The 23,881-nt window shown below is 35.0% G+C and overlaps 1 protein-coding gene and 2 pseudogenes across 3 annotated transcripts; 2 read left to right on the forward strand and 1 right to left on the reverse strand.

Moving 5' to 3' along the window:
- Positions 1 to 2,669: 2,669 nt before the first annotated feature.
- LOC111304100 (putative transcriptional regulatory protein At2g25830) lies at positions 2,670 to 9,204 on the reverse strand (annotated as a pseudogene). The gene is made up of 7 exons (XR_016326830.1): positions 9,186 to 9,204; positions 5,063 to 5,347; positions 4,695 to 4,756; positions 4,196 to 4,352; positions 3,775 to 4,052; positions 3,070 to 3,190; positions 2,670 to 2,853 (listed from the first exon to the last, which is right to left on the reverse strand). The product of XR_016326830.1 is annotated as a putative transcriptional regulatory protein At2g25830 (transcript).
- A 428-nt stretch (positions 9,205 to 9,632) lies between these two features.
- On the forward strand, positions 9,633 to 14,832 carry LOC111302943 (protein unc-13 homolog). The gene is made up of 5 exons (XM_022898860.2): positions 9,633 to 10,249; positions 10,784 to 11,650; positions 11,879 to 12,334; positions 13,028 to 13,217; positions 13,309 to 14,832. The coding sequence occupies exons 1-5, from the start codon at positions 9,716 to 9,718 to the stop codon at positions 14,241 to 14,243; spliced, it is 2,982 nt and encodes a 993-aa protein (XP_022754595.2). The 5' UTR covers positions 9,633 to 9,715; the 3' UTR covers positions 14,244 to 14,832.
- Positions 14,833 to 20,228: 5,396 nt separating this feature from the next.
- Positions 20,229 to 23,001, forward strand: LOC111302944 (protein NONRESPONDING TO OXYLIPINS 2, mitochondrial-like; annotated as a pseudogene). The gene is made up of 3 exons (XR_016326548.1): positions 20,229 to 20,594; positions 20,751 to 20,869; positions 22,666 to 23,001. The product of XR_016326548.1 is annotated as a protein NONRESPONDING TO OXYLIPINS 2, mitochondrial-like (transcript).
- Positions 23,002 to 23,881: the final 880 nt, after the last annotated feature.

A 23,881-nucleotide genomic window follows, 5' to 3' on the forward strand; every position in this document is an offset into this window, starting at 1 on the left:
TTGTCGGATAGACCCTTTCTACTTTTTTTTTATTTTTTGGTTTTTTTCAGCCTGACAAATGCAGATGGAGTTCAATGTAAATTGTCAGAGAGCAAAGAAAAAAAGAAAAACCAGAAAGTGAAAACTAAAGAAAGACAAAGAAATTTCATCAATTTGTGTACAGGAATAACCCCAAAATAACACTGGTCAAAGTTCCACGATGCAGCAAACAGCAGCTGCTGGCTGAAGCATCATTTAACACACATATATCTGGCCATCTGCATATCGTATTAAAATTTGGTGTTTGTTATATATCTAGTGATGAACTCGCTTTCCCTCAGCCCTCTCTTTCTAATAGCTAGTCGTCAACTTGCTTCTGAGAAAAAATCTAGAATAACGTGGACAGAATACAAGGCACATCATGTTTCTTTCACTTCTTTCAAAAAAAACTGAGATAATAATGTAATGATAAAGAGTTGTGTTAGCAAGCTTTACGGCCCAGCAGATAGCCATTGATCCTGTTGTCGGATTGGTGTTGCATAGGAGACAATAACACTGGACCCATGTGAGTACCAGAGGCAGACCTTGGTTCAACGGGAGACTCAAGATCAAGAGTCATGAGGGTACACTGGAAGTCATGGCTGCTACAGTTTTTTCATTTTTGGACCACCAGCTTCCTACACCTATCAAAATCATTGCTCATTATCTAACTCCCATTTTCTTGTCATTCCAAGAACTTATAATAGAAATAAATGTACATAGGCTCCTCATGCCGTTTGGTACTAGTGTACCTGTTAAGGGAATTTAAAACAGTGTTTCTTCTTTTTGAAAGAGTTTGCTGAGCCACATATTTTTGACAACTAGAAGAATCCGAGAGATATCAACAAAATATGTGCAGAATCACAAGAGAATTAAATTGTTAGCTCTCTGTGGATTCTTACTTGAGCAGATAATGATAACCAATATCTTCTTTTTTTATTTTGTTTTTCCCTTTATTACTTTCAGGACCATGATCTTACCACTACTATTTTAGATTTCAGACCCAACGGAAAATGAGAAGAAAATAAAGCATCGAAGGCTATGAAATCCATTCATAGTTTTCTTTTCGCAAGTATAGATCAAAAAGTAGTCAAAGCATGTGCCTAAACCCAAAAAAGAATTGATAGAAGAAGAAAGCAGAGGACCATCTTAAATCAATTCATCTAAAGTGACAGTTCAGGACACCAAACTCAGGTGATCCAGGGGGGACGATGGGCAGCTGGGAGGCTGGCAAAACATTAATGTAGCCAGAACCTGAAATGTGGTCCAGCCCAGTCAATTTTCACCAACAAACAAATGAAAGGTCCAAATCCAACTTAAAAAACTACCTAGAAAGAAAACTTAGATTCATTGTGAGCCTAGTGAATTTTTTATGACAAAGGGAAGATCCACGTCTAACTTTAAATAACTAGACCAGAAATCATGAATGCTGTCTATCCCAGTGAATCTTTAATAACAATTGGAAAATCTATAAATACTTAAATAACTAGGTTACAGAGCCCACAGTCATGATCTATGTGAACCCCAATCTCATGAATGTGGTCTAACCCATGAATCATTATAGAAGTGATGAAAGATCCAGTTCCAACTTAAATGACTAGGCCAGTGCGCCCAATCTCATGAATGTGGTGTAGCCTAGTGAATCTTTAACAGAAGTACAAATAGAAGATCCATGTCCAACTTAAAAACAAGATCAGAAAGCCGTAGTCTTGATTTGTGGGAGTCCAAGTTCATGAATTGTTAACATGTGTCCAAGTGTTTTAGAAATTTGGGAATTGTGATTTCAACACCAAAATCAAAGGGTTGAGCATATTAGTATATTCTAATCAAATAATACTTCAGAATTCCATACAAATTCTACTCAATAAACTGCATTATAATTTGATAGAATTTCTCAATCACTTTGAACAAGCAATACTGAAGAAATTTACCTCGTAGATTATATAAATTAATAGATCACTTCCAAACTTTCACCTTTTTTTTTTTTTTTTAGGGATTAACATTTGAAGAAATTGAAACAGAAAAGCTCCCTTATGGACTACCATATGGACTTAAATGGATGTTGGGTACCCAAAAAAAAAAAATCAGCACTGAACCTTCTTCATAACCACAAGCTGCTCATGGTTTGCACAAATGCATTGATCATAGATCATGGACCGGACCAAATGCAGGAGATCGGCTTGTCAGCTGATAAATCTATGCATTTGATGTCATTAATGTGAGGTGTACATATTAATAATATGGAGTAATACCAGGAAAAAAAACGAAAAGAAAATTAGGAATATATATAGTGTGGATTATGGAGGAGTGAAAGATTCTCTACCCCCCCCCCCCCCCCCCCCACAAGAGCATTCTTGACCATATGTAAGCAAAAATAATGAAATATCAATCTTATTAGTGTTGAAGCAGAGTGAATAATTGGCATTTAATCATGAATTCATGATCAAAGAAATTGAATGCTTTCATTTTCAAGAAATAAGAAAGATGCAATGGCAGCCTTCAGAATTTTTAAAAAAGAATAAAAGAGAAGATTAACTGTGATATAATTTGAAATCAACCACCCCTTTCTTCCTCCTTTCATTCTAAAAGAGGGTTGAAACTGGGAAATCAGATGAAGAATATGAAGGTCCTCTAGGAAACCCCAACTAAAATAAGCAATAATGCAGCCAGGATTGTGATTCATTCACTTACTACATGTTAACTAACTCAGCGTCAATTGCATCACTGAAATGGTCTAGATACAAATTAATTCTGGTAGATATAAACAGCATCAACATCAAGTTCAAGTAATTTAGATGTAAGTTCCTTGTTCAAGTCCATGGCCTCATCATCCACCTGACACCAACCAAAATATCAATGATGTCACCAGTACCACTAAAATACGCACAATGGTGAATAGGATAATATTAAAACACTGATTATGAAGTTTAAACATGTGCTGCGTTCAGCAAAATGTAAAGTCAGCATCAGCCACATAAAAGTCTAAAGATCCTGATTTACCAGAAATCAAAAGCAGATCACTGGAATTATCAACATTACAGAACAAAATACTTCCACTGTGGTTATTGTAAGGAACTTGGAACCATTTTCAGTCTCAAAATTTATTCCTTCATCACATAGCTTTGAAAGTATTGTTGCATAATTTTCCACTCAACTTGCAATCTTATAATAGCTACAAGGAAAAATCAGGGTTAGACTTTGCCCAGCCCAAGAGCCAAAACAGCTTACATATTTGTTTAAAAATGGAATTGATATGTAATTATATCATTGGAAATCAGATTGCAGACTTATTAAAGCACACAGGTTTTATTGTGGAATCAACAGATAAGAAAGATAAAATCATGAGTGAAATATTTATAGAATCATAATACTGCAATTGTATGTCCAAATATTTTCCTGTCCATAAAAGATAAAAAACAGAAGTCATTTTACTTTTTATGCAAACAATGCATAGTTTTGCAACTTTATTTGCACCAGGAGAAGGTTTGATTAGCCACACTTGCAAATTTCACATTACATGTTTTAAGGCACGGCCAATGATAGTCCTTAACCTCTGTAAAAGAGCTCTTTTGTTCTAAGAAAATATATGGAGAAGATGACTATGTTAATTCCTCTAAATTTACGTACAAAGGTCAGGAATTAATTTCTGACAACTATTAAAGATATCCACAATGAAAAGAAGTCTAGAAGATGTAATAAGTCTGAAAACGGGAGAGTAATAAGAAAGATTTCAGTTTGGAACAGTGGGAGCATTACTTCTCTGACCTATCCTCATCAGTATAATCTTCATAAGTTGGAGGCTCAATAACATCCTCAGCACCAGCATCTAATGCAATGGAAAGGAGCAGATCTTTGTCAGCATCAGTGACCTTTATATTAACAACTCAAACATGCCTGAACTTGAACATAACATACCCAGGATCTGCCATCTTTCCTCCATAGTCCTTGACTACCTCTCTTAAAGCTGCCACAGACCTGGTTATTTTATCTGTTAAGACCTCAACTACCATGCTAACTCCACCATAACCATATACCTGAAAGAAGAAGTATACTTGAAGAGCCAACAAAACCCAGTCTTATATACTATCTGAGCATCTAGATACAGGAAGACACCCTCAATGACTAATCACTACAGAAGCAAATATATAAATAAAGTAGAAAGTATTCACACACCAACCTCTTAAACTTTCTCAATGTAAGCCTCATGCCCTTTCTCCGAAGTTCTCTTGATGTTTCGCTCCAAAATTTCCTTGGGTACATCAGGTTCCTAGGCTTTATCAAGTACAGCTGCAAGAACTGTATTTGATAGTTGATTTGGACCGCCTTTCTTTACCCTGAGGAACATAAAGAATCACAATTATGATTGCAATCAACAAAGTACAAACGTTGGACAAACTGGTAGAAACAAACTGTAAAACATGATAAAACTTCCTCCAGTTAACTAATAAAAGCAATTTGCAATACTCTTTTTCTTCAGCGTAACAAATCGAGCAGGACAACAAGCTACAACTAACAATTCATGTTTTTTTTTTTGTGTTTTATATGGAAAATTATGTTTCACAAAACACCGATCTTTTTTTTTAAAAAATTTTTTTTATGAACCCATATATAGTTTTTGTTTAGCCCATGTCAATTTCGTTTTTCATTGTCGGGTCTGCTAGGAGCTACCAGCTTACACAGACACAACTTCTTTTCCAATCCTTGAATAGAGTTTAGCCTTCGTCGCATCTTGAGCCCCCTGCATGTAAATAAAATAGTAGTATAAAATTTATTTCACTGATTTTGAATTTTTAACCGCATATATAAGCATAAGCAAAATAAACAGAGCAGTTTCAGTTCCACGCAAAAAAATGCCAAACTCTAAAAAAAACAGGATTAAACTAAGTCCAAATTACAATTGAATTTGTCTTCCGTCAGGATTTTTATCAAACAGGTGGCATCTAAACCATACAACAGCTAGCATTTGTTGAGAGTATCATTTTTTCTTTGAAAGGACTTTGAATTTATAAAAATGTGGGCATTCGAGGGAAAAGACAAAAGAGACCTTCCTGCCGGCAATCTTGGAAGAGCGCCTACCCATGCAGAGAGGAGGGAAAGTGGATATACTTCGGAATTGATGCTCATTGCAGTAAATGTGAACTTGATACAATATTGAAGTGTACGATGATATACAGGATGCTGAGGATAACAATTTCCTTATGCTTGTCAATAGGCCATTTCTAGATCAAGGAACTCAAGAGAACCCCATTTGTGAATTTGTGGAGAATTGCACCAACTGCTCTCACTGAAGATGATCCCCCCTTTTTTTTTTTAACTGGGGAATGGGGCTCTGTTTTGGGTTAACGGGAGAGAAGGATGGTTTGCCGTGCGATTCCTCGGACAACGTACGGACATATTGGACCCTCAACAATTGCAAATAATAGGCCAATAATTGGAACTTACATTTCAGCCCAAGGGTATGTACGTAAAAAGAATCCGATTAGCTTTTTTTTGTTATTTAATACTAACAATCTCTTTTGCGACCTAAAGGCTTAACCGTCGACGACTTAAACTTTTCAAAAGATCAGGTGGCGTAGGGCGTGATCTAAAGAATGAAGTGCCCATTTAAGCAGCTCCCAGAGGCATTATAATAATGGAGAAATCATTTAGCATAGGGGTGAAAGTGACAAACTATTGTCATCCATTAACTTGCATTTTGCGTTTGGTTAAATGAACGGATTAGAAAAGATGGATGCGTTGGGTGGATGAATGTGTCATAAACCTCGAAACAAAAGTAAGCAAACGCTTCACAACAATACGAAAGAACAAAGTTTGCAAAAATTAAATAAGAAATCATGGCTGCTGATACTGTATTTCCAATCACAAACCACCTGATTCCGCTTTCCATCAACCTAAATTTTCAGCTTTCTTCAATTATGTTGTAGAACCCAACTTCCTAGTGTTAAAATGTTTAAGATGACTAGGCCACTAATTCACTCGGCTTAAAAGCAACCGGAACAAGAGATGATGAAGTATATTTCTAAGGATTTAGTGAAATCTAGTAATTTTAAACGCCATGTGACTATACAAATTGAAATGATAAAAAAAAAATGAAAATGACATAATTTAAAATTTTAATAAAAATTAAAACAATATGTTTTGTATTTAATATGTTAATACAAATTATGATACAATAACTTTTATTTTAATCTTTTCTTAATGTTTTTTAATTTGAATTAAGTCATATTCTCCTTCTATTCTCCCTGAAGAAAATTTTAAATTTCATTTAGGATAGATGAGATAATTTTTTTAACTATATATTTTAAATATTGTTAAAGTAAATTTAAGTTGGATTAAGCTATTTTTTTTTTTTTTTACCTTAAAACTAAGTTTGATTTCCAAACAAGATTAACTAAAGTTCAATGGATAAGTGAGGTCAGAAAATTTTTCAATGATATGAAAATTTTTATCTTTATCTATGAGCATACTTTTTCAACAAAATATATTTTAATCATCCAATTGAATGATTGTCAAGGCAGTTGCCCCATATTTAAATTGGATTGTTAAAATGAAAGATATTTTGTAAGAAAAATATTATAGTTGGACTTTAGAGTCATTCTTTGGATAATAATGCATGGTTGGAAAAGAACAAGAAGCATGAGCATATGCATGTGGCATGTTGTCCTTTGGTACTTACATTAATTTCATTGACAAAAACTATTGGCAAACTCTGTTCCGTAAATTATTGCAACCCTTCTCTTGTAAATAATGTGTGTGCCATTAATAAATGATGACCATAGTTGTGCTTTTGTTTCAATGAAGTTAATTAATTTAAAATCCAAAACAAAATAATTATGTACTGAAGTTTATAAAACTTTAAGTAAGTGAATATATATATATATATATATATATATATAAATCTTCGTGTGATAAGAAGGATCTATTTATAGTAATTACTTTTTTATAATCGTTTTTTGTTATAGAATATCTCCCTTTTTCATGCATATATTATAGAAAGCCTCACAAAAATGCTAAAGGAGGGGGGACTTGGGTGGGAAGGGAGGAGCACTAAAGTCAAGTCCGCGCCTTTGCTTCAATGAGAAGAAAGCTGAAATGGAAAAAGAAAATGTAAAATGTAAGATGCATATCCATGGCTAGAATAAAGGAGTATGGAAATATGAAATGTGAATATGGCATTGGAATGGATTTATGAAACATATAGTATTATTTATATTTAATGTATTGTTAGAATAATAGTATATAAAATGTCATATATTGTCAATGAATTATATAATCACGATTTATAAAAATTAATATTAAATATATTTTTAAGATTAAATGTATTTGCATTTTAAAATTTTAAAATTTTAAAATTAATTTTTATGAAATATCGTTACGTGATTCATTCATAGTGTATAGTATGTATATATTACCATTATATCAAATATAAACTCTTAAAATTGAAGCCTAACCAAAAAAAGAAAAAAGATAAGTATTTTACCAACCTAAGATACCTCTTTGTCTTTGACAAAGAATTGTATGAAAGGATTATACCACATTAACATATATATTTTTCATTCAAATCATATCATATAATTATATTATTGAAAATTTTCAATCATTTATTATATATTATATGTGATGATTAAATTGTGAATATTTATTTTAATATATTAATTAATTATTTTATAATAAATACTTGATTTTTTTTAATAATATGACTATGTGATATAATTTGAATGAAAGGAATATATGTTAATGTAATGTAACTTTTTGATATAATTCTTTTTCCTTAATCTTTAATGGTTAATACTTGCTATTCATTCAAGAGATCAGAATCTTAAACGATACTTTCCTAGTCACAATTTCATTCACTTTTTTTGCTTTAGCTTATTCTTTATTGTCGTTGCTTTTTTTTTTTTTTGAACAACCTTATTGCCTTAACTTAATCCAAAACCAACGATATATAATAATATATTATTTTTCATACGTTATTTATGAAAATTTTAAATTTTGTAAAATAAAATGAAAAAATTATTATATTAATTAGTATATCTTAATAAGATATATGAGAACTTTTTATATAATCCTGTTGGTGGGTGAGGTTAATAATAATAATAATAATAATATAAATCCAACCATGTGAATATTTCCACAAAACTGGCCATAGCTAATTGGTTTGAGGAAGTCAAAAGCCAACCTAGTCTCTTGCAAAGTTGCATGTTCTTTGATTATTCTATTTCCAAGACAATGAAATGGGAGGAGCATACAATCCAAATCCCATGTTATCTATAATATAATTATAGGGTCCGGTTAACTCTTGTGTCATCTAAATAATTATATCATCTAGTTAATGGGTATTTAAAAGTACTAATTAAAATTAATTCAAATATTATTTTAAAAAATTCTAATTAAGGTAATTATTGAAGCACGAAATATTTCTTTTATCTTTAAAAGAGATGGTTGAAATAGTTTTAGATTCATGATTTTTTTGGGGGAAATTTAAATATATATAATTATTGATAAATTTATTAATTTTATTGATAAAAAATATTTCAAAATTATTTGAAAATATAAAAAAAACTAATTTTTAAATGTTAATAGACCCCCTAATTGAACATGTGAATCCATACCTAAATGAAGTCGGGTGAATAATTTTATAATTAAGTTTAGAAAAACTTCAATAATATTTGAATATTAAAAAATTTAACAAAGCTTGAAACATTTAGTAAAGTCTTCGCATGCTTGTTCGCTTATACATAATTTTACAAAAACAACTGGACTAAGTTATTACTCTAATTAAAAAAATGTAAAATTTTTTATTTGTTGCTGGTGGAAGGTAGAGTGTATGCAAATCAAGTAATTGAGCTGTCACTATAATAAAAAAATTTACAATTAAAAACACACCAAGATTTTCTGGAACTGTCAATCACTCCTTTGCTCATTAATTCAAATATAAATAAACAAATTCTCGGCCGTTTGTTAATGTTTGTGTGACTGTATTTACAGGTGCGCGTGGTCCCTAGCCGCCCCCACCGGTCCCCACTATCAAGAATCCCACCGTTTTTATAAGTAAATTGTAAATGTCCAGCTTTCTTTCTTACTCTTTAACTTTTTCATTTCCCAATTGCATGAAAACGGTTGGTAGCACATCACGCGCTTCACTTTCTCCTTTTAGTTGCGTGCACTTTCACGCCGTATCGCCATCTGTATGACTTTTCTTTTTTTTTTTGTTTTGTCAGAATTTGTTTGTCGTCTTCACTCTTCGGTTTAATTTAAGGGAAAGAAGAAAAAAGGGAAAATTAAATATAAAAAACAAAAAAAAATCATGAAATTATAATTATTGTAATTAATATTAAAAAATTATGTACCAAGTCATAATTATAACTAACACATGTTAATCGTTAAAGCTTTATTTGATTAATGTTTTTATTTTTTTCTTTCAGTTTATTTGTATTTTTTATTTTTTATTAAAAATAAATTATAAATAATAAAAATACCAATCAAATAAAGGCTAAATAAATTACTTTTTGAAAAAACCTTTTTTTTTTTCAATTTTCTCTCGCTTTCAAAAGCCTAAAAATATAAATTAAAATTTGAAAACAAAATGCCAAACAGCTCTCATCTCTCTCTCCGATTTTTACTCTCTCAAATAGTCCAATGTTCTAGCTCGTTCTCTCTCTCTCTCTCTCTCTCTCTCTCTCTCTGCGTTAACACAATGGCGCATCTCTTCAGAGATCTTTCACTCGGCCACTCAAAGAGAGAGTCCACGCCACCGCCACTGCAAACTAAACCACAACCAATGCCGAGCAAGCTCACCACAACCGATCTCCAATCTCCACTCGGCCAACTCGCCTCTCAACTCACTGATTCCGACCTTCGGCTTACTGCTTACGACGTCTTCCTCGCCGTATGCCGTACCTCCTCTTCCAAACCTCTCTCCACTTCCGCTTCCTTCAATTCCGATTCGCCGAGTCACAACTCGCCTAGTCAAAACCACAACCACTCTCCTAACTCGCCCACTTTGCAGCGCTCGCTTACGACAGCGGCTGCTAGTAAGATGAAGAAAGCTTTAGGATTGAAATCGCCGAGCTCTTCATCAGGCTCGAAGAAGAGTCCCGCGCCAGGATCGGGCCAGGGCAAGTCCAAGCGGCCTACGACCGTAGGGGAGCTTATGAGGATTCAAATGCGGGTACCTGAGACCGTTGATTCGCGAGTTAGAAGAGCGCTTTTGAGAATCGGTGGTGGCCTGGTCAGCTCAAATTAATTTTTATTTTATATGGAATTTTGGTTGATCCAGAATTTTACTTTTTTTTTTTAATTTCAATTTATTTGATCGAGATAATGCTGCTTTTGAGTAAATTAATTTTAATTATTTAATATTGATTTTTCAATGCGGTTGGATTTGATTATAACGATGTTGAAAAATAGATTATGATTTAAATTTCAAACAAATTTGATTCTAGAATTTAATCCTGAATAATAGAGTGATGATGTAAATTCTCGAAATTTTGGGAAATTCATCAAGATTGTCAAATTTAAGACGAGAATGTAATAGGATTTTGATGAAGTTTATGGTTCGTAGTTGTAATTTTATCTGTGTTTAATTGATTTACAGTGTCCGGTGTTTTTTTTTTTTTTTTCTTGGGGTTGACTGTCGGGTGGGGGTGGAATTATGCATGAGGACTTAACCAGGTTGATATTGGTTTTTTTCTTTTTTTTTTAGCCAATAGGTTCATATTAGTTCATTAGCATTGATTATAGTCTATAAATTTAAAAATGACAGGTTGGAAGGCGGATTGAGTCTGTGGTTCTTCCATTAGAGCTATTGCAGCAGCTGAAGCAATCGGATTTTACTGATCAACAAGAATATGATGCATGGCAGAAAAGAAACCTCAAGGTTCTTGAGGCTGGGTTACTATTGCATCCTCGTGTGCCACTTGATAAGTCAAATAATGTGTCACAAAGGTTACGGCAAATCATTCATGCAGCCCTAGAAAGGCCAATAGAAACTGGAAAGAACAATGAGTCAATGCAAGTTCTTCGCAGTGCTGTTATGTCTCTTGCTTCCAGATCTGATGGGTCTCTTTCTGATTCATGCCACTGGGCTGATGGCATTCCCCTGAATCTTAGACTTTATGAAATGCTTTTGGAGACGTGCTTTGATATTAATGATGAAACATCTATTGTTGAGGAAGTTGATGAGCTTACGGAGAACATAAAGAAGACATGGGTGATCCTTGGGATTAACCAAATGCTTCATAACCTCTGCTTTACGTGGGTCCTGTTTTACAGTTTTGTTGCCACTGGGCAAGTTGAAATGGACTTACTATATGCTGCTGATAGTCAGCTAGCAGAAGTAGCAAAAGACGCCAAGACAACCAAGGATCCGGATTACGCCAAGATTTTAAGTTCTACATTGAGTTCAATACTGGGCTGGGCAGAGAAAAGACTCCTTGCATACCATGACACATTCGATAGTGGAAATATCTATACCATGCAGGGCATTGTTTCTTTAGGTGTATCAGCGGCTAAGATTTTGGTTGAGGATGTATCTACTGAGTATCGCAGAAAGAGGAAAGGAGAAGTCGATGTAGCCCGAAATAGAATTGATGCTTACATCAGGTCATCATTGCGCACTGCATTTGCTCAGGCAAGTCTTGACTATCTGCTATTGGCTCCTTTATTGAGAATGAGGAAAAATTGAGTGCCTATGCCACATGTATAGTATCTGAATCTTCATTGCATATGTACAAGATCCTTATATGTATGAGACTTGGAATGCAACAAATGTATGATATGTTTGGATACTCTCTCGCCTCTTAGTTCTCCCTTTTGGTTGGTTTAATGACTATTCATATGCTTTTTTGTTGTTATATAGAGAATGGAGAAAGCGGACTCGAGCAGGAGAGCTTCCAAAAGCCAGCCGAATCCTCTTCCCATCCTTGCAATCCTTGCTAAGGATGTTGGTGAGCTAGCAGTTCATGAGAAGCAGGTTTTCAGTCCAATACTGAAGGGTTGGCATCCTTTGGCAGCAGGTGTGGCTGTGGCCACCCTTCATTCTTGTTATGCAAATGAAATAAAACAGTTTATTTCAGGCATTATGGAGTTAACACCTGATGCTGTTCAAGTATTGAGAGCTGCAGATAAACTGGAGAAAGATCTTGTGCAGATTGCAGTTGAGGATGCAGTAGACAGTGATGATGGTGGGAAGGCAATAATCCGCGAAATGCCTCCTTATGAGGCTGAATCTGCAATTGCCAATCTTGTTAAAGGGTGGATCAAGAAAAGATTAGACAGACTCAAGGAATGGGTTGACCGGAATTTGCAACAAGAGGTATGCACTTGCTATTTTTGTCATTCAGAAATTTTATCTGAAATTTATATCTATCAAATACCCATTATACAACTTCTCAGTTTCATATCATGTAATATATGTTCATTGTGAAGTTATCTTGTTATCGGCAATAATTATATTTTGCTAATAGATTTCTCTCTTTATGGATAAATCAGTCAGGTTCTGGTTCTTTGAATGCAAATAAGTAACACAGATGCCAAAGGGGTGAAGAAGGAATTATGTTTAAGAATTAACGGCTTAGGCATTTGGATTACATACTAAGGCCTAGAAGAAGTAAGAAATAGGTATTGTGGAGGAATGAAGAGTATCTAAATCAGCTCCAAGATGTTTTATTAGTGGTTTGGCTTGCATGAGTTTAAGTAGTTGCCTTAGCATTTGGTAAAAAAAGCAATGTCCTTTGCAACCCTAAAAGCTGCAGCAGTGCTTATGTTCTTTTTCACCACACAAGTTAGTGGAGATGATTTCTCTATATGTGCAGGATTTTGTTTATTTGGTTTCAAATTCTCTGTTATCTATAGAGCGGTATCTATTTAGCGGTAGTTTATGTTCCTTTTGAAATTTGCTTGTTTGTTCATGCAACTGACTTGCATATCTACTGAATTGCGGGTTGTAGTTTTTTGTTATTATTATTATTATTGGCTTTTTACTAAACAACATATTGCATTATGGTAGGTCTGGAATCCACAAGCAAATCAAGAAGGATATGCTCCCTCTGCTGTTGAAATTTTGAGAATCATTGATGAGACTTTAGATGCATTTTTCCAGCTGCCAATACCAACACATCCTGCATTGCTACCTGACTTGATGGCTGGCCTTGACAAATGTCTTCAGTATTATGTAATCAAGGCAAAATCTGGCTGTGGTAAATGCTTGCAAATCTCATAAATGATCTCAATGTTATGTCCAAGGTTTTTAGAGTTTGTAACATATGCTGTCCTTTAAATTACTTGTAGGTTCACGCAATACATATATCCCTACAATGCCCGCATTGACCAGATGTGAGACAGGATCAAAGTTCCAAGGTGTGTGGAGGAAGAAAGAAAAGTCACAAAATTCTCAAAAGAGAAATTCTCAGGTTGCAACAATGAATGGAGATAATTCATTTGGGATACCACAGCTGTGTGTTCGTATAAATACTCTTCACCGAATCCGATCTGAGATGGATGTTCTAGAGAAGAGGATCATAACCCACTTGAGGAACTGTGAGTCTGCTCATGTGGAAGATTTTTCAAATGGTTTGAGCAAGAAATTTGAACTAACACCAGCTGCTTGTGTGGAAGGGGTTCAGCACCTGTCTGAGGCAGTAGGTTACAAAATCGTATTCCATGACCTAAGTCATGTTTTATGGGATGGTTTGTATGTAGGTGAGCCATCATCTTCTAGAATTGAACCCCTATTACAGGAGCTGGAGCGAAACTTGTTGATCATCTCAGAAACTGTGCATGAAAGAGTTCGAACAAGGATTATAACTGATATCATGAAAGCTTCCTGTGATGGATTCTTGCTGGTTTTACTTGCTGGAGGACCTTCTCGTGCCTTCTCCCGTCAGGATTCTCAAATTATAGAGGATGATTTCAAAGCCCTTAAAGATCTGTTTTGGGCCAATGGAGATGGTTTGCCTGCTGACCTCATAGATAAGTGTTCAGCTACTGTGAGAGGTGTCCTTCCCCTCTTCAGAACCAATACAGAGAGCTTAATTGAGCAATTCAGACTTGCAACCTTGGAGACATATAGCTCGTCTGGAAGGTCTAGGTTTCCACTACCTCCTACATCAGGGCAGTGGAATCCTACTGAAGCAAACACCCTCCTGCGTGTGTTGTGTTACCGGAACGATGAGACAGCTTCAAAGTTCCTTAAAAAGTCTTATAATTTACCTAAGAAACTTTAATAACCTGGGGTTTGGTGTATAACAAGCCAAGGAAGGCTGCATCCTGTGTAGCATTGTGTGCTTGCAATTTTCTAGTAATTCTATATATTTTATAAGATGGCCCAGACAAGATGATTAGCATGTCATGCCTAGTTGGCTGCAAGTGCCTAGAGATGTGGCACTAATCTTGTATAGTATGTTGGGAATGTTCTGGTGATGTCCAGCTGCTGTTCACCAAGATGCGAGTTGGGAGAGAGGAAACCATAGAGGCAGAGAACTTTCAAGGGTTTGCCTGTGAGGAAAGCTGGGTGGATGTTCATTATCATAAGATTCAATTATTTCAAGATATGAGATTCCTTCAAATCTATTCTTGTCTATTCTCTACAGCATTTAGGAGAATTTGTTTACCTTGCTAGGTTCTTTTGTTAATTATTTGCTTGCTTTATCCATCATTGCATGTTTATTTTGCTTTTTATTTCGATTGATGAATTGCTTCATAGCGGGTTGTTGATCAAGAATCTTGATGTAGTTATTTCCCAAGTCCTGGCATCAATAGTATGTATCACAAATCAGGCTTTCTTGATTGCAAAGAAAATACAGATTTCCTCTATTCTCTTTCTTGCCCCTGTTTGTATGTCAACTTCATTTGCAACTTTGCAACTCATTCAAGCCCATCTGCAGTCATTTCTCTGTGGCTGAATAAACAAACTCCACTCGAACCTTTTACTCTGATGTTACACACAGATTTCCTTGTATTCAGTCAGAGATTTTACAGGCTTAGCAGCATTGGGCGCGTTTGATGGAAGAAATTTGGTTCTTTTTATAGAACAGTGCCTCGTCAATAATTTAAACTAGGCACCTCAGTTTGCTATATCAGTTTATATAATTAAACTTGTTTTTTCTTCAAGTGAAAGCAAAATGAAAACCTAGAATGGTTTCCCAAGCAGCTTTGACGAACAACAGCTTCCAGCAAGTTGCAACAATTTTGCCAATGACAACCACTTAAGTCCAGTGAACTTCAACTTTCACAACAAGATTGCTGCTTCAATGCAATTTCACCTGCCGCATCTTCTGCATAGTCAAAGCAATTTGAATTTGTCTAGATATGCCAGTATGGCTTCTTGGGACAATACGAGACTTGAACAACAATTTTGCTGGTGGGTTCATGAAGTTCAGGCTCAGCTTGCATTCTTGAGAGGCTCATTCCTCTAGGATAGCACGTCCAAGATTCAAGACGAGCTAGCCTAACAGAGTTTAAGGCCTGAAGTGGTAACTCAGCTTCAATGAAGTCTGGGCGAAGCCTTGCCAGGGACAATTCCTGTAATTTATTTAACAGAATATTTGTCTGAGAGACATTGAACAAAGGACGATCCTTCCAATTAAGCAGTTCCAACTGCAAACCAAAAAAAAAAGTGCCACAGTTAAGCCAGGCATTTGCCCATATAATGAAAATTCAGTAGTGCATGCACAATCCATTAGAAACTTATGGACATCATTATTGTAAAAGGGGCTTACCGAATCATAAAGAAGAGGCAACCAAAAATGTTGAGGTGTAGAAGGGTTTTTCATAAGCTGTAGTTGAAAAATCATAGAACAAACTTGCTCTTGTGATGATGATGATGATGATGATTGCTTATCATAAATGATAAATCAATAATCAGTTATACCCAGGAGAATTTAACAGATATATAAAGGTCCTCTAGATATGACCACAGACACTATTATATTAAATTAATAGTGGCCACAGTCCCCTTATTATGACTAATTGTCAGGTCTTGGCAACCAGTAGCATACTGAAGGATCAACCAATTAAATAACAGATGATAGTCCAAATATATACCGATATAAGAGATTCCACAGCTTGCCGTGTAGCATCTATAGTTTTTCTGTCATGAACCTGTTGAAGTGATATCTTGAAATCTCCATACCTATGATATGTCAAAGGTTAAGGTTGAGGCTTAGAGATTTTGAAGAAAAACTTATAGCAGCATCCTTTTTAATATGCACAATAATCCATTGGTAAGCAATGACAGAAAGTCTTACTTGTGCAGAAACTCTAGTCCACCAGCAATCTTAGATTCAGAACCCAATAACTGAATTAACCCTTCCCATCGCTGTGAAGATAGAGTAGACTTAATTATCTCATAAACTGATATAAATTCTGAACATAAAAGATTCATTATTTCTGAAAATAAAAAGTAACAAATTGGGGGAAGAAAAGGAAAGAAAACAGCTTTGAGCTTAGGAAATTGCTTATGCAAATACCTTAAAACTCTCATTGGAGATTGTTTTTCCAACTAAATCAAACAACTGCTGAGCAATCCAATTAAGACGATATTCATCCCAAGCTTGCTGAAGCCAAAAAACTCCAGAACCTTTCCTACCATGCTTCCAATGGTATACTCTAGCAATCTAAACATGGACAGTGAGAACCTTTAACTGACATTCTCACTCATTCATTTATCATGTCTTACCACTAAATCACTCGAACAGGTTGGGGAACACATAATTTCCAAAAATCAATGCCAAGCTTTATGCATTATCCATCACCAAAATAAATGATGTCTTCCAACGAGTACAGATGATACCTTCATAATGTTTGAAGCTATGCTGTCAAGTTCATAAAGGTGGCAAATCTCTATATTCTACATGCAACATAGAATTACATCATCAATCAACCACTTCAAAAAGCGTCTAAAATCCAAGATAATAAAGGAAATCAACATTTACAATGACAAAGATGAGTGGCATAAAAAATATGAACCAATGACCTTAAGCAACAACTGATTATGTTGAACAGGCTGCTTGGACAATAATATCTGTAACAGAACCATCCCCTGCTTCATGCATGATGTAAGATAAATAGAAGCAATCTGTGGATGTTACAGCAAAAAAATTTGTAAGAAATAATTAACCAAAGTGCGTAGCATTCCATTCAAATATTTCTTTATCCAGTTAATAATAATAATAATAATAATAATGGGAAATAATATTAATTTCCTATTTCCTATGAATCATATCCATTTGTAGAGCCAAATGTAACGAGTGTGATTATCAAAAAATATCACATAGTATTTATAGCCATCAGTGGAAGTAAACAGTGAGGTCCAAACATCATGGTAAAGTTATTCAAGAGGACGTGAACAAGTAAGAGATGAGGAGGAAAATGGTAATTTGTGAGTTTTATTGCAATGACAGGCGTTACAAGAGAATTTAGGCAAATCAGATGATGACATGGGTAATGTTTTGTTTGACCGAAGATGACTTAAAATGGAGTATGATGGATGACTTAAGCGGTGATGCCATTGGTCAATTGAAACTTTGAGAGAGGAGAAGGCTACAATCGGCTGTGTCGATGGTGATGAACACCGCCAATTGTAGACACCATCCTTAGTTGCCTTTTGTAGGATTGTTTCCCCCATGCGAAGTTCCTTCACAAAAAAAGATGTGGGTGAGAATTCAACAAAAACATTATTATTTAAACACAATTGGAAAACAGAGATAAAGTTTTGTTTCATGGATGGAACAAAACGAACATTATTTAAATTAAGGAGTTTTGGAGAGGAAGGTGGAGACGTGGAACCGATGAGGGTGATTGGAAGATTAGTACCATCTCCAATCACAATGTTGTCATGTGCGGGATAGTCGGTGTGAAGAGACAGATTCTCAAGATCGGAAGTGACATGATGAGATGCACCAGAGTCTAAGAGCCATTCAGTAGTTGAGGGTGCACCAGGGGTTGCAAAGTGGGCTTGAAGAGTGTAGGTTGGTGGGGAATTAGATTATGGAGTGTGGTTCCAAGGCATATATTTGTATGTAGAGCATCGTTGTGTAGAATGTCCTTGTTGGCCACAAAGTTGACATTTTCCAAGGTAAGGTCGAGGGTTTGAGCATTGAGGTTTGGATTGTGGTGAGTTATGTTGGAAGCGAGGGGTGGTAGTATTTTTCTGGAAGAACTGGCGATTTTCGTTGTGAGAGATGGTTGATTTGGTCGTTGTTGGTGGTTGTTTTTAAAGGATGAGAGGTTGGATTTTTTAGTAGGATTGGCGGAGGTAGGCATGTTTGGGAGACTTTGCTTCTTTTGTGCTTCAGACTTGATGTATGCTTCATGATTTATGAATTTTTCTTGTAACTCATCAATCGTAACTGGAGTTTCTCGTATACGCAAGGCCGAGCATAGATCATTGTAGTGGTCGTCAAGGCCGACTAGAACTTTTAACATAAAGTCTTCATTGTTGATTGGTGCATTGAACATAGCGAGCTCATCCGCAATGACTTTGATTTGTTACATATATTCAGTAATTGATATTATTTCTTTTTGTAGAAGAAGAAGATCCTCCTTAAGTTGATTCACGCGGCCACGGGTTGGTTTGGCGTATGTGTTAGCCAAAATTGTCCAAACTTCACGTGATGTTTTTGCAGATGCAATGAAAGGAACAATATTGGGAGAGATGGAACCAGCAATTGCACTTAAGATCAGTTGATCTCGACGAATCCAAAGAGAATGGCCTAGCATGACGGTGGGCAGCGGACATGGTCGTGAGCCGTTGATGAAGCCCATAAGATCATAACCCAGGAGAATGGCATGGAACTGAAAACGCCATGATGTATGGTTAGAAGGTGTGAGTTTGATGGATATTTAAGTGGCAATATTGATAGAGTAGAGAGAAGTGTTTTCAAGAGCATTGATGATTGATGGTTAGAGTTGAGACAGAGCATCAGAATTGGACTCATTTTGAGTATTGTTTGATGGTGGAGTGCTAGCCATTTTGAGAGGATCGGTTACAGAACTTTGAAAGTTCTACAGCTACTCTGATACCATAAAAGGAGATTGTGAATTGAAAAGAATTCTCTACTTGTATTGATAAGAGAATTACATTACAATATATACAATAGACCAAAGAACAAAAAAAATGGAAAAATTATTATTGACTAACATTATTGTCTAATTACTGATTTCTTAAACAAAGGGATATCCTAAAATAAAATATTTACAAGCTAAAAACAACCGGAAAATCTTTGACTATGCATTTTCCTTATTAATTTTAGCTCTTTTTTCTGCAACTAGACTTTTCCTGGCTGTTCTTCTGTTCCTTCCCACTTGCAGAACTTATTATCAGTTAAACACTTGAGAACCCAATCAATCTCATTTCTTATACATTATGTGGGCCTCCACTTGGAACTCTTCTCAACCTACGTACAAGGTGCTTCTTCTCACTTGCTATTTCCCTTTTCTAATGCTTCCTCTATCCCTTTCTCTTTGTTATTTGTACAAATTGATAGTACTATTTCTTTTATGCAATATCGGAAGCTGCAGAAGCAGGAAAGAGAATGGGTAGGGGTGAGTTTCAGACCTGAAAACTTCATTCCAGGCCTCGTTCTTGGTTTCATATTTGGGGTTGTTTTTGGATTTGTCAAATCCCCCTAAAACCTCTTCCAAGAAGAAGAATTTCCTACCTGGAAAGCTCCAACCACAAGAATTTGTTTCCACTAATGCTACCAAGACCTTAAAATGGTGTGCATTTGGTTCCTATTTATTGTTATTTTCAGAAGTTTGTACCCTCTTAGAATAAAAGAGGGCCTAGGAATGCATCTTATATCAGCAAACATCTCCCAAATGTGAATTACAAAGAAAAACAAATACTACAAGTATTAAAAAAAAAAAGGGAGATAAAACTAGAAGAGTTAGACCCTGATGGTAACGGCACCCTGCTCTTGGTGGAAGGGGCCCTTACCTTCTACGGATAGGTTGCTGTAAAATCTTTTTGATCAGAAGAAAAGGGGTACACCAAAGTGGGTGAAAAAAATACCTTTCAAAATTAACAATAAATAAATAAATAAATAATAAAGAGCATAATAATAAGAAAGCTTTGTTTTTTTTTTTTTTTTTTTTTTTTTCATTAGTGATTAAATTTTAATTATTAAAATTAAAAATTAAAAATTCAACATCCTATCGATTATATTACCTTACTTTATCTATTAAAAAAGCTCAACAGGAGATGCCAACTTTTTTTATAAAATAGTAATTTAATTAGACTTTTTTTTTATTAAATGGTCGTTTAATTAGAATTAACAATACTGTTAAGAGGGGGAGTGACTGTGGTTGTAATGAACATCCTCTCTATCACCTTTTGGTAATTTTCCCTCGATTAAACCTAAAGGCTAAAACTACAGAAAAACCCTGAATCCTTTTGTTTTTCTTCCTAACCCTAACATTTCGCTCTTGCTTCTTCTTCTCAAAATGGCGTCTCGGTTTAAATCTCTCTCAAGACCAACATTCTCTATCCTCAAATCTACCGTTAACAAACCAACCCTTAAACCCAAACCCGCCTCTTGTCTCCTTCCTGCTTGCCCTTTTCCCACGTTTTCAAGGTACGCCCTTTAAAACCCTTATCTTTTTATGCCCCTTTCAATTTCTTCATATTTATTAATTTTCGACAACCCTTTTATTTTTCATCAGTTTAAATTTTGAGTTTCCTTCAAATTGCAAAAATTTTGCGTCTAAATTGTTGAGCTTTAATTTTTCAGGTCTGTTTCTCAATTGGGTTGTCTTTAATCTCTGTTGCCTCTCTACTCAGCGGTGTCTTCAGCTCGGCTCACGTCGTGTCTAGGAATCGATTCCAGGAGCTCTAGGTCGTTGTCTCGGGGTATGCTTTGCAGTGCAAATCTAGGAGTTTGATGATCTCCAAATGTTTGTAATTTTGTTTCTCTAAGCAACTTTTTAACTCTTTAATTAATTAATAAAGCTATGTTGTTTGTTGAGGTTGTCTTATCTCATGATCATGTTATGCATGTCCAACCAATTCTCTTCGAAAGCTATCAGTTTGAGACCATTTATCTGTTCTTTGCTGGTTGCATTTTTATTTGCTATAGTTCTTAATGTATAAGTTTTTGCTTTCTTAACGTTTGGCTGATATCTAAACCAAGAGAAAGTGAAAGACAGAGAAGTCTTCTGAATACAGTAAGAAAAGAATTAAGCGAGTAGGAAAGGGAAATCATGAGACGTGTATGCATGTTTTCAACTGCTTAAATTCAGGACATGTGCATCTGATGTCATCCAATTAGGCTTGTTACTGAAAAATCGAATTTTATATTAGAAGTGTGGAATGAAGTTATTCTAATAGAGATTAGCAGAAAAAGGTCTCAGCCAAAAAAAAAAAAGAGACAGCTAGACAACTTAGGGGAGATTAAATGTAGTAACAACTGAGTGAGACTAAATGTGCATGTCTGATGATTTGCTAAGTTGGGTGTGGAGGAAAAGGGGTAGATACAAACAAAGCCACAACCTGAGTTGGAGAGCTTGCACATGATTTGAGAAGGTTGTGTATGATTTATGACTTTTTTAAGCAATGCACTGAAAATTATTGATAGCTCTTACTTTGTTAGTCAATGTTGAAGGTTCTGTTATAAACTGCGACTCTAATATGATTGAGAATGTAGACACTAGCTATATTGACCATTACTTTCTGCATATACTGTTCCCTTCTAGGCTCCATCTATAGTACGCATATCATATACATAATAGGTCCATGGCTCTCTATTATGTTTTTCATTATGTATTACTTCGTTTTTCTTTTCTTTTCAATGTGATTTTAAGCTTGTGTGATTCTTATCTATCAAAGAAGAATGTTTTACAACTGAAGGCCCTTTCCTATCCTCATTGTCAATTGATATTAATGGAGCTGTGGCGGCAAAACTCCATACGTTCTCCAATTGAAAATGAATAATTGAATGTTAGTTATAATTATATAGTTTTGTATGTGTCAGACCATGTACTTGGACTATATAAATGGATAGGGAAGCCCTGTTTGGTTAAGGGGAAGAATTTGATCTTTTAAATTTTAATTGCTGGAGATACATGTAAAAAATTCTTGTTTAGGGAATGTAGGGCCATTAGAATTGTTCAAACTTCTTTTGTTTTCTGCAGTTTAGTGGTCTGCATTTCTTCAGGAATTGCAAAGATTGTGCTTTTGTCTTTTATTCTAATGTTCAGATTTAAATCTGGGCTAGCATTAACTATGCATGCTAAATGTTCAATTCCTTGTGGAATTCAGAACAAAATTTTATATTGAAGGTCAATATTAGAATCTTGTAGTCAGTGCTATTAGTTCATTGTTTGGTTGATTTGCAAGTTATCTCTTTATCTATTATAGATGAGCAACTTTTGCTCTAGTAACAGTATATAAGTGCTGCAGCCAACCAGGTCTAGTTTTATGTATCGCACGTCTAATTTTATAATTGCTCATTGCTTAACTCTCAACAGTCACCATGCTTTGAAATATTTTTAGTAAATATTGGCTGTGTTTTGACCCCAATGATTGCTATATGTGAAGTAGCTTTATTCACAATCCATTGACTTAAAGAAACGCCTGTTGTTTTAGCGTCTTTCATATGTTGCTTGCTAATGCTAATTTGTTGGGATTATTGTTATAATTTTGTACAGAACTAGGTCTCAGTGTGCCTCGATAACATATCAAAAGTGGGAAGGAAGCACCACATTATGGATCAAAATCATTGCTTTCCTTCTTGTGATGTCCATTTGGAGATTTATTCCCCTTTTATAAGTATGTCCTTTGTCATTATTAGTTGAAGCAAGATTTTGAAGTCCTGGATGATGGACATAACTTACACTGCAAGAATTCTATTCCTTGATACCTAATTTCGGAAATGTACTCTTTAGATTTCAATCTACCTGCAAGCATTCTCTTACAGATTATATGTGGTGCAAAACTTTGACTTTGCTACTTTAAATAATGATATTTCTTTGCCATTTACTCCACTTCTGTCTTGGCTTAAAGTTATGGTGGATGTAAGTGGATGTAATGAATTTATTGATTCCGATTACCTAAACATGTCTTTTTGCTTAAATAAATTCATATTTTAGCAAATAGTCATGAAAAATTAAAGCATGAATGGATGCATGATTTCATTTTCTATTCTCATCCAACTCTACCAGTAAAAGCTTCCTTGTTGCCTTCAAAACCATTTTTAATCTCACCAATTCTCCCTTTCGATCTCTCAAAGACATTTTCCTTTTTTTTTTTGTTTTAATATTTCCGCATGTAGACGTATTCGTAAAAACAAGCATGTGCTTCCATGCATGTTCAAACACTGTACAATAGCCATCACGGGGAAGAAATAGGATAACGTTTGCAATTTGAATGGTCGAACCTTCCCCTGTTTGGTTATCCTTTTTCTTTCCTGCCTGGATCCAAATAATGGACAAGAAATGGAAGCCAGCTGAATTCATTTTCACTCTTAGCTCCTCAAAACCTTGCTCCATGGCCCTGCAGATCATGTTCCATCACTTGGACTAAGGCTTTTAATACAAGAATCGTTTAAGTTAGGAAATGGTGGTTTACCCTGATTATGAAATTAGACTCAAAACAAAATCTGAAGACACACTTCTTGGTTGAGTAATTGGTTTCACCATGTTAGGGCAACGGAGAAAAGTTTAATATCCTAAAAGAAAGGAAAGCTGCCAAATGCCAAGTCATTGACAGCAGAAGTGGTTGTGAAAAGGAGACAGCTTCTCTACAAATGAACGTGGAAAAATTAACCACTATGCGAGGAAGCTCATATATTCAAAACCTGGAATATGTGAAAGCCATTATGATAATAACATACCACCACCTTTTTTTTTATTCCCATATCTGAAT

Source organism: Durio zibethinus, chromosome 13 (genome assembly GCF_047325235.1).
Source record: "Durio zibethinus cultivar Kanyao isolate XHJ-2024 chromosome 13, ASM4732523v1, whole genome shotgun sequence".
Lineage (NCBI taxonomy): Eukaryota > Viridiplantae > Streptophyta > Magnoliopsida > Malvales > Malvaceae > Durio > Durio zibethinus.

Bases quoted from the DNA above. Each gene is read 5' to 3' on its own strand.
- LOC111302943 (XM_022898860.2), top strand. From the start codon at position 9,716: ATGGCGCATCTCTTCAGAGATCTTTCACTCGGCCACTCAAAGAGAGAG. The intron at 11,651-11,878 runs GCAAGTCTTGAC...GTTGTTATATAG, and splicing joins TGCGCACTGCATTTGCTCAG to AGAATGGAGAAAGCGGACTC. The intron at 13,218-13,308 runs GTAAATGCTTGC...AATTACTTGTAG, and splicing joins CAAGGCAAAATCTGGCTGTG to GTTCACGCAATACATATATC.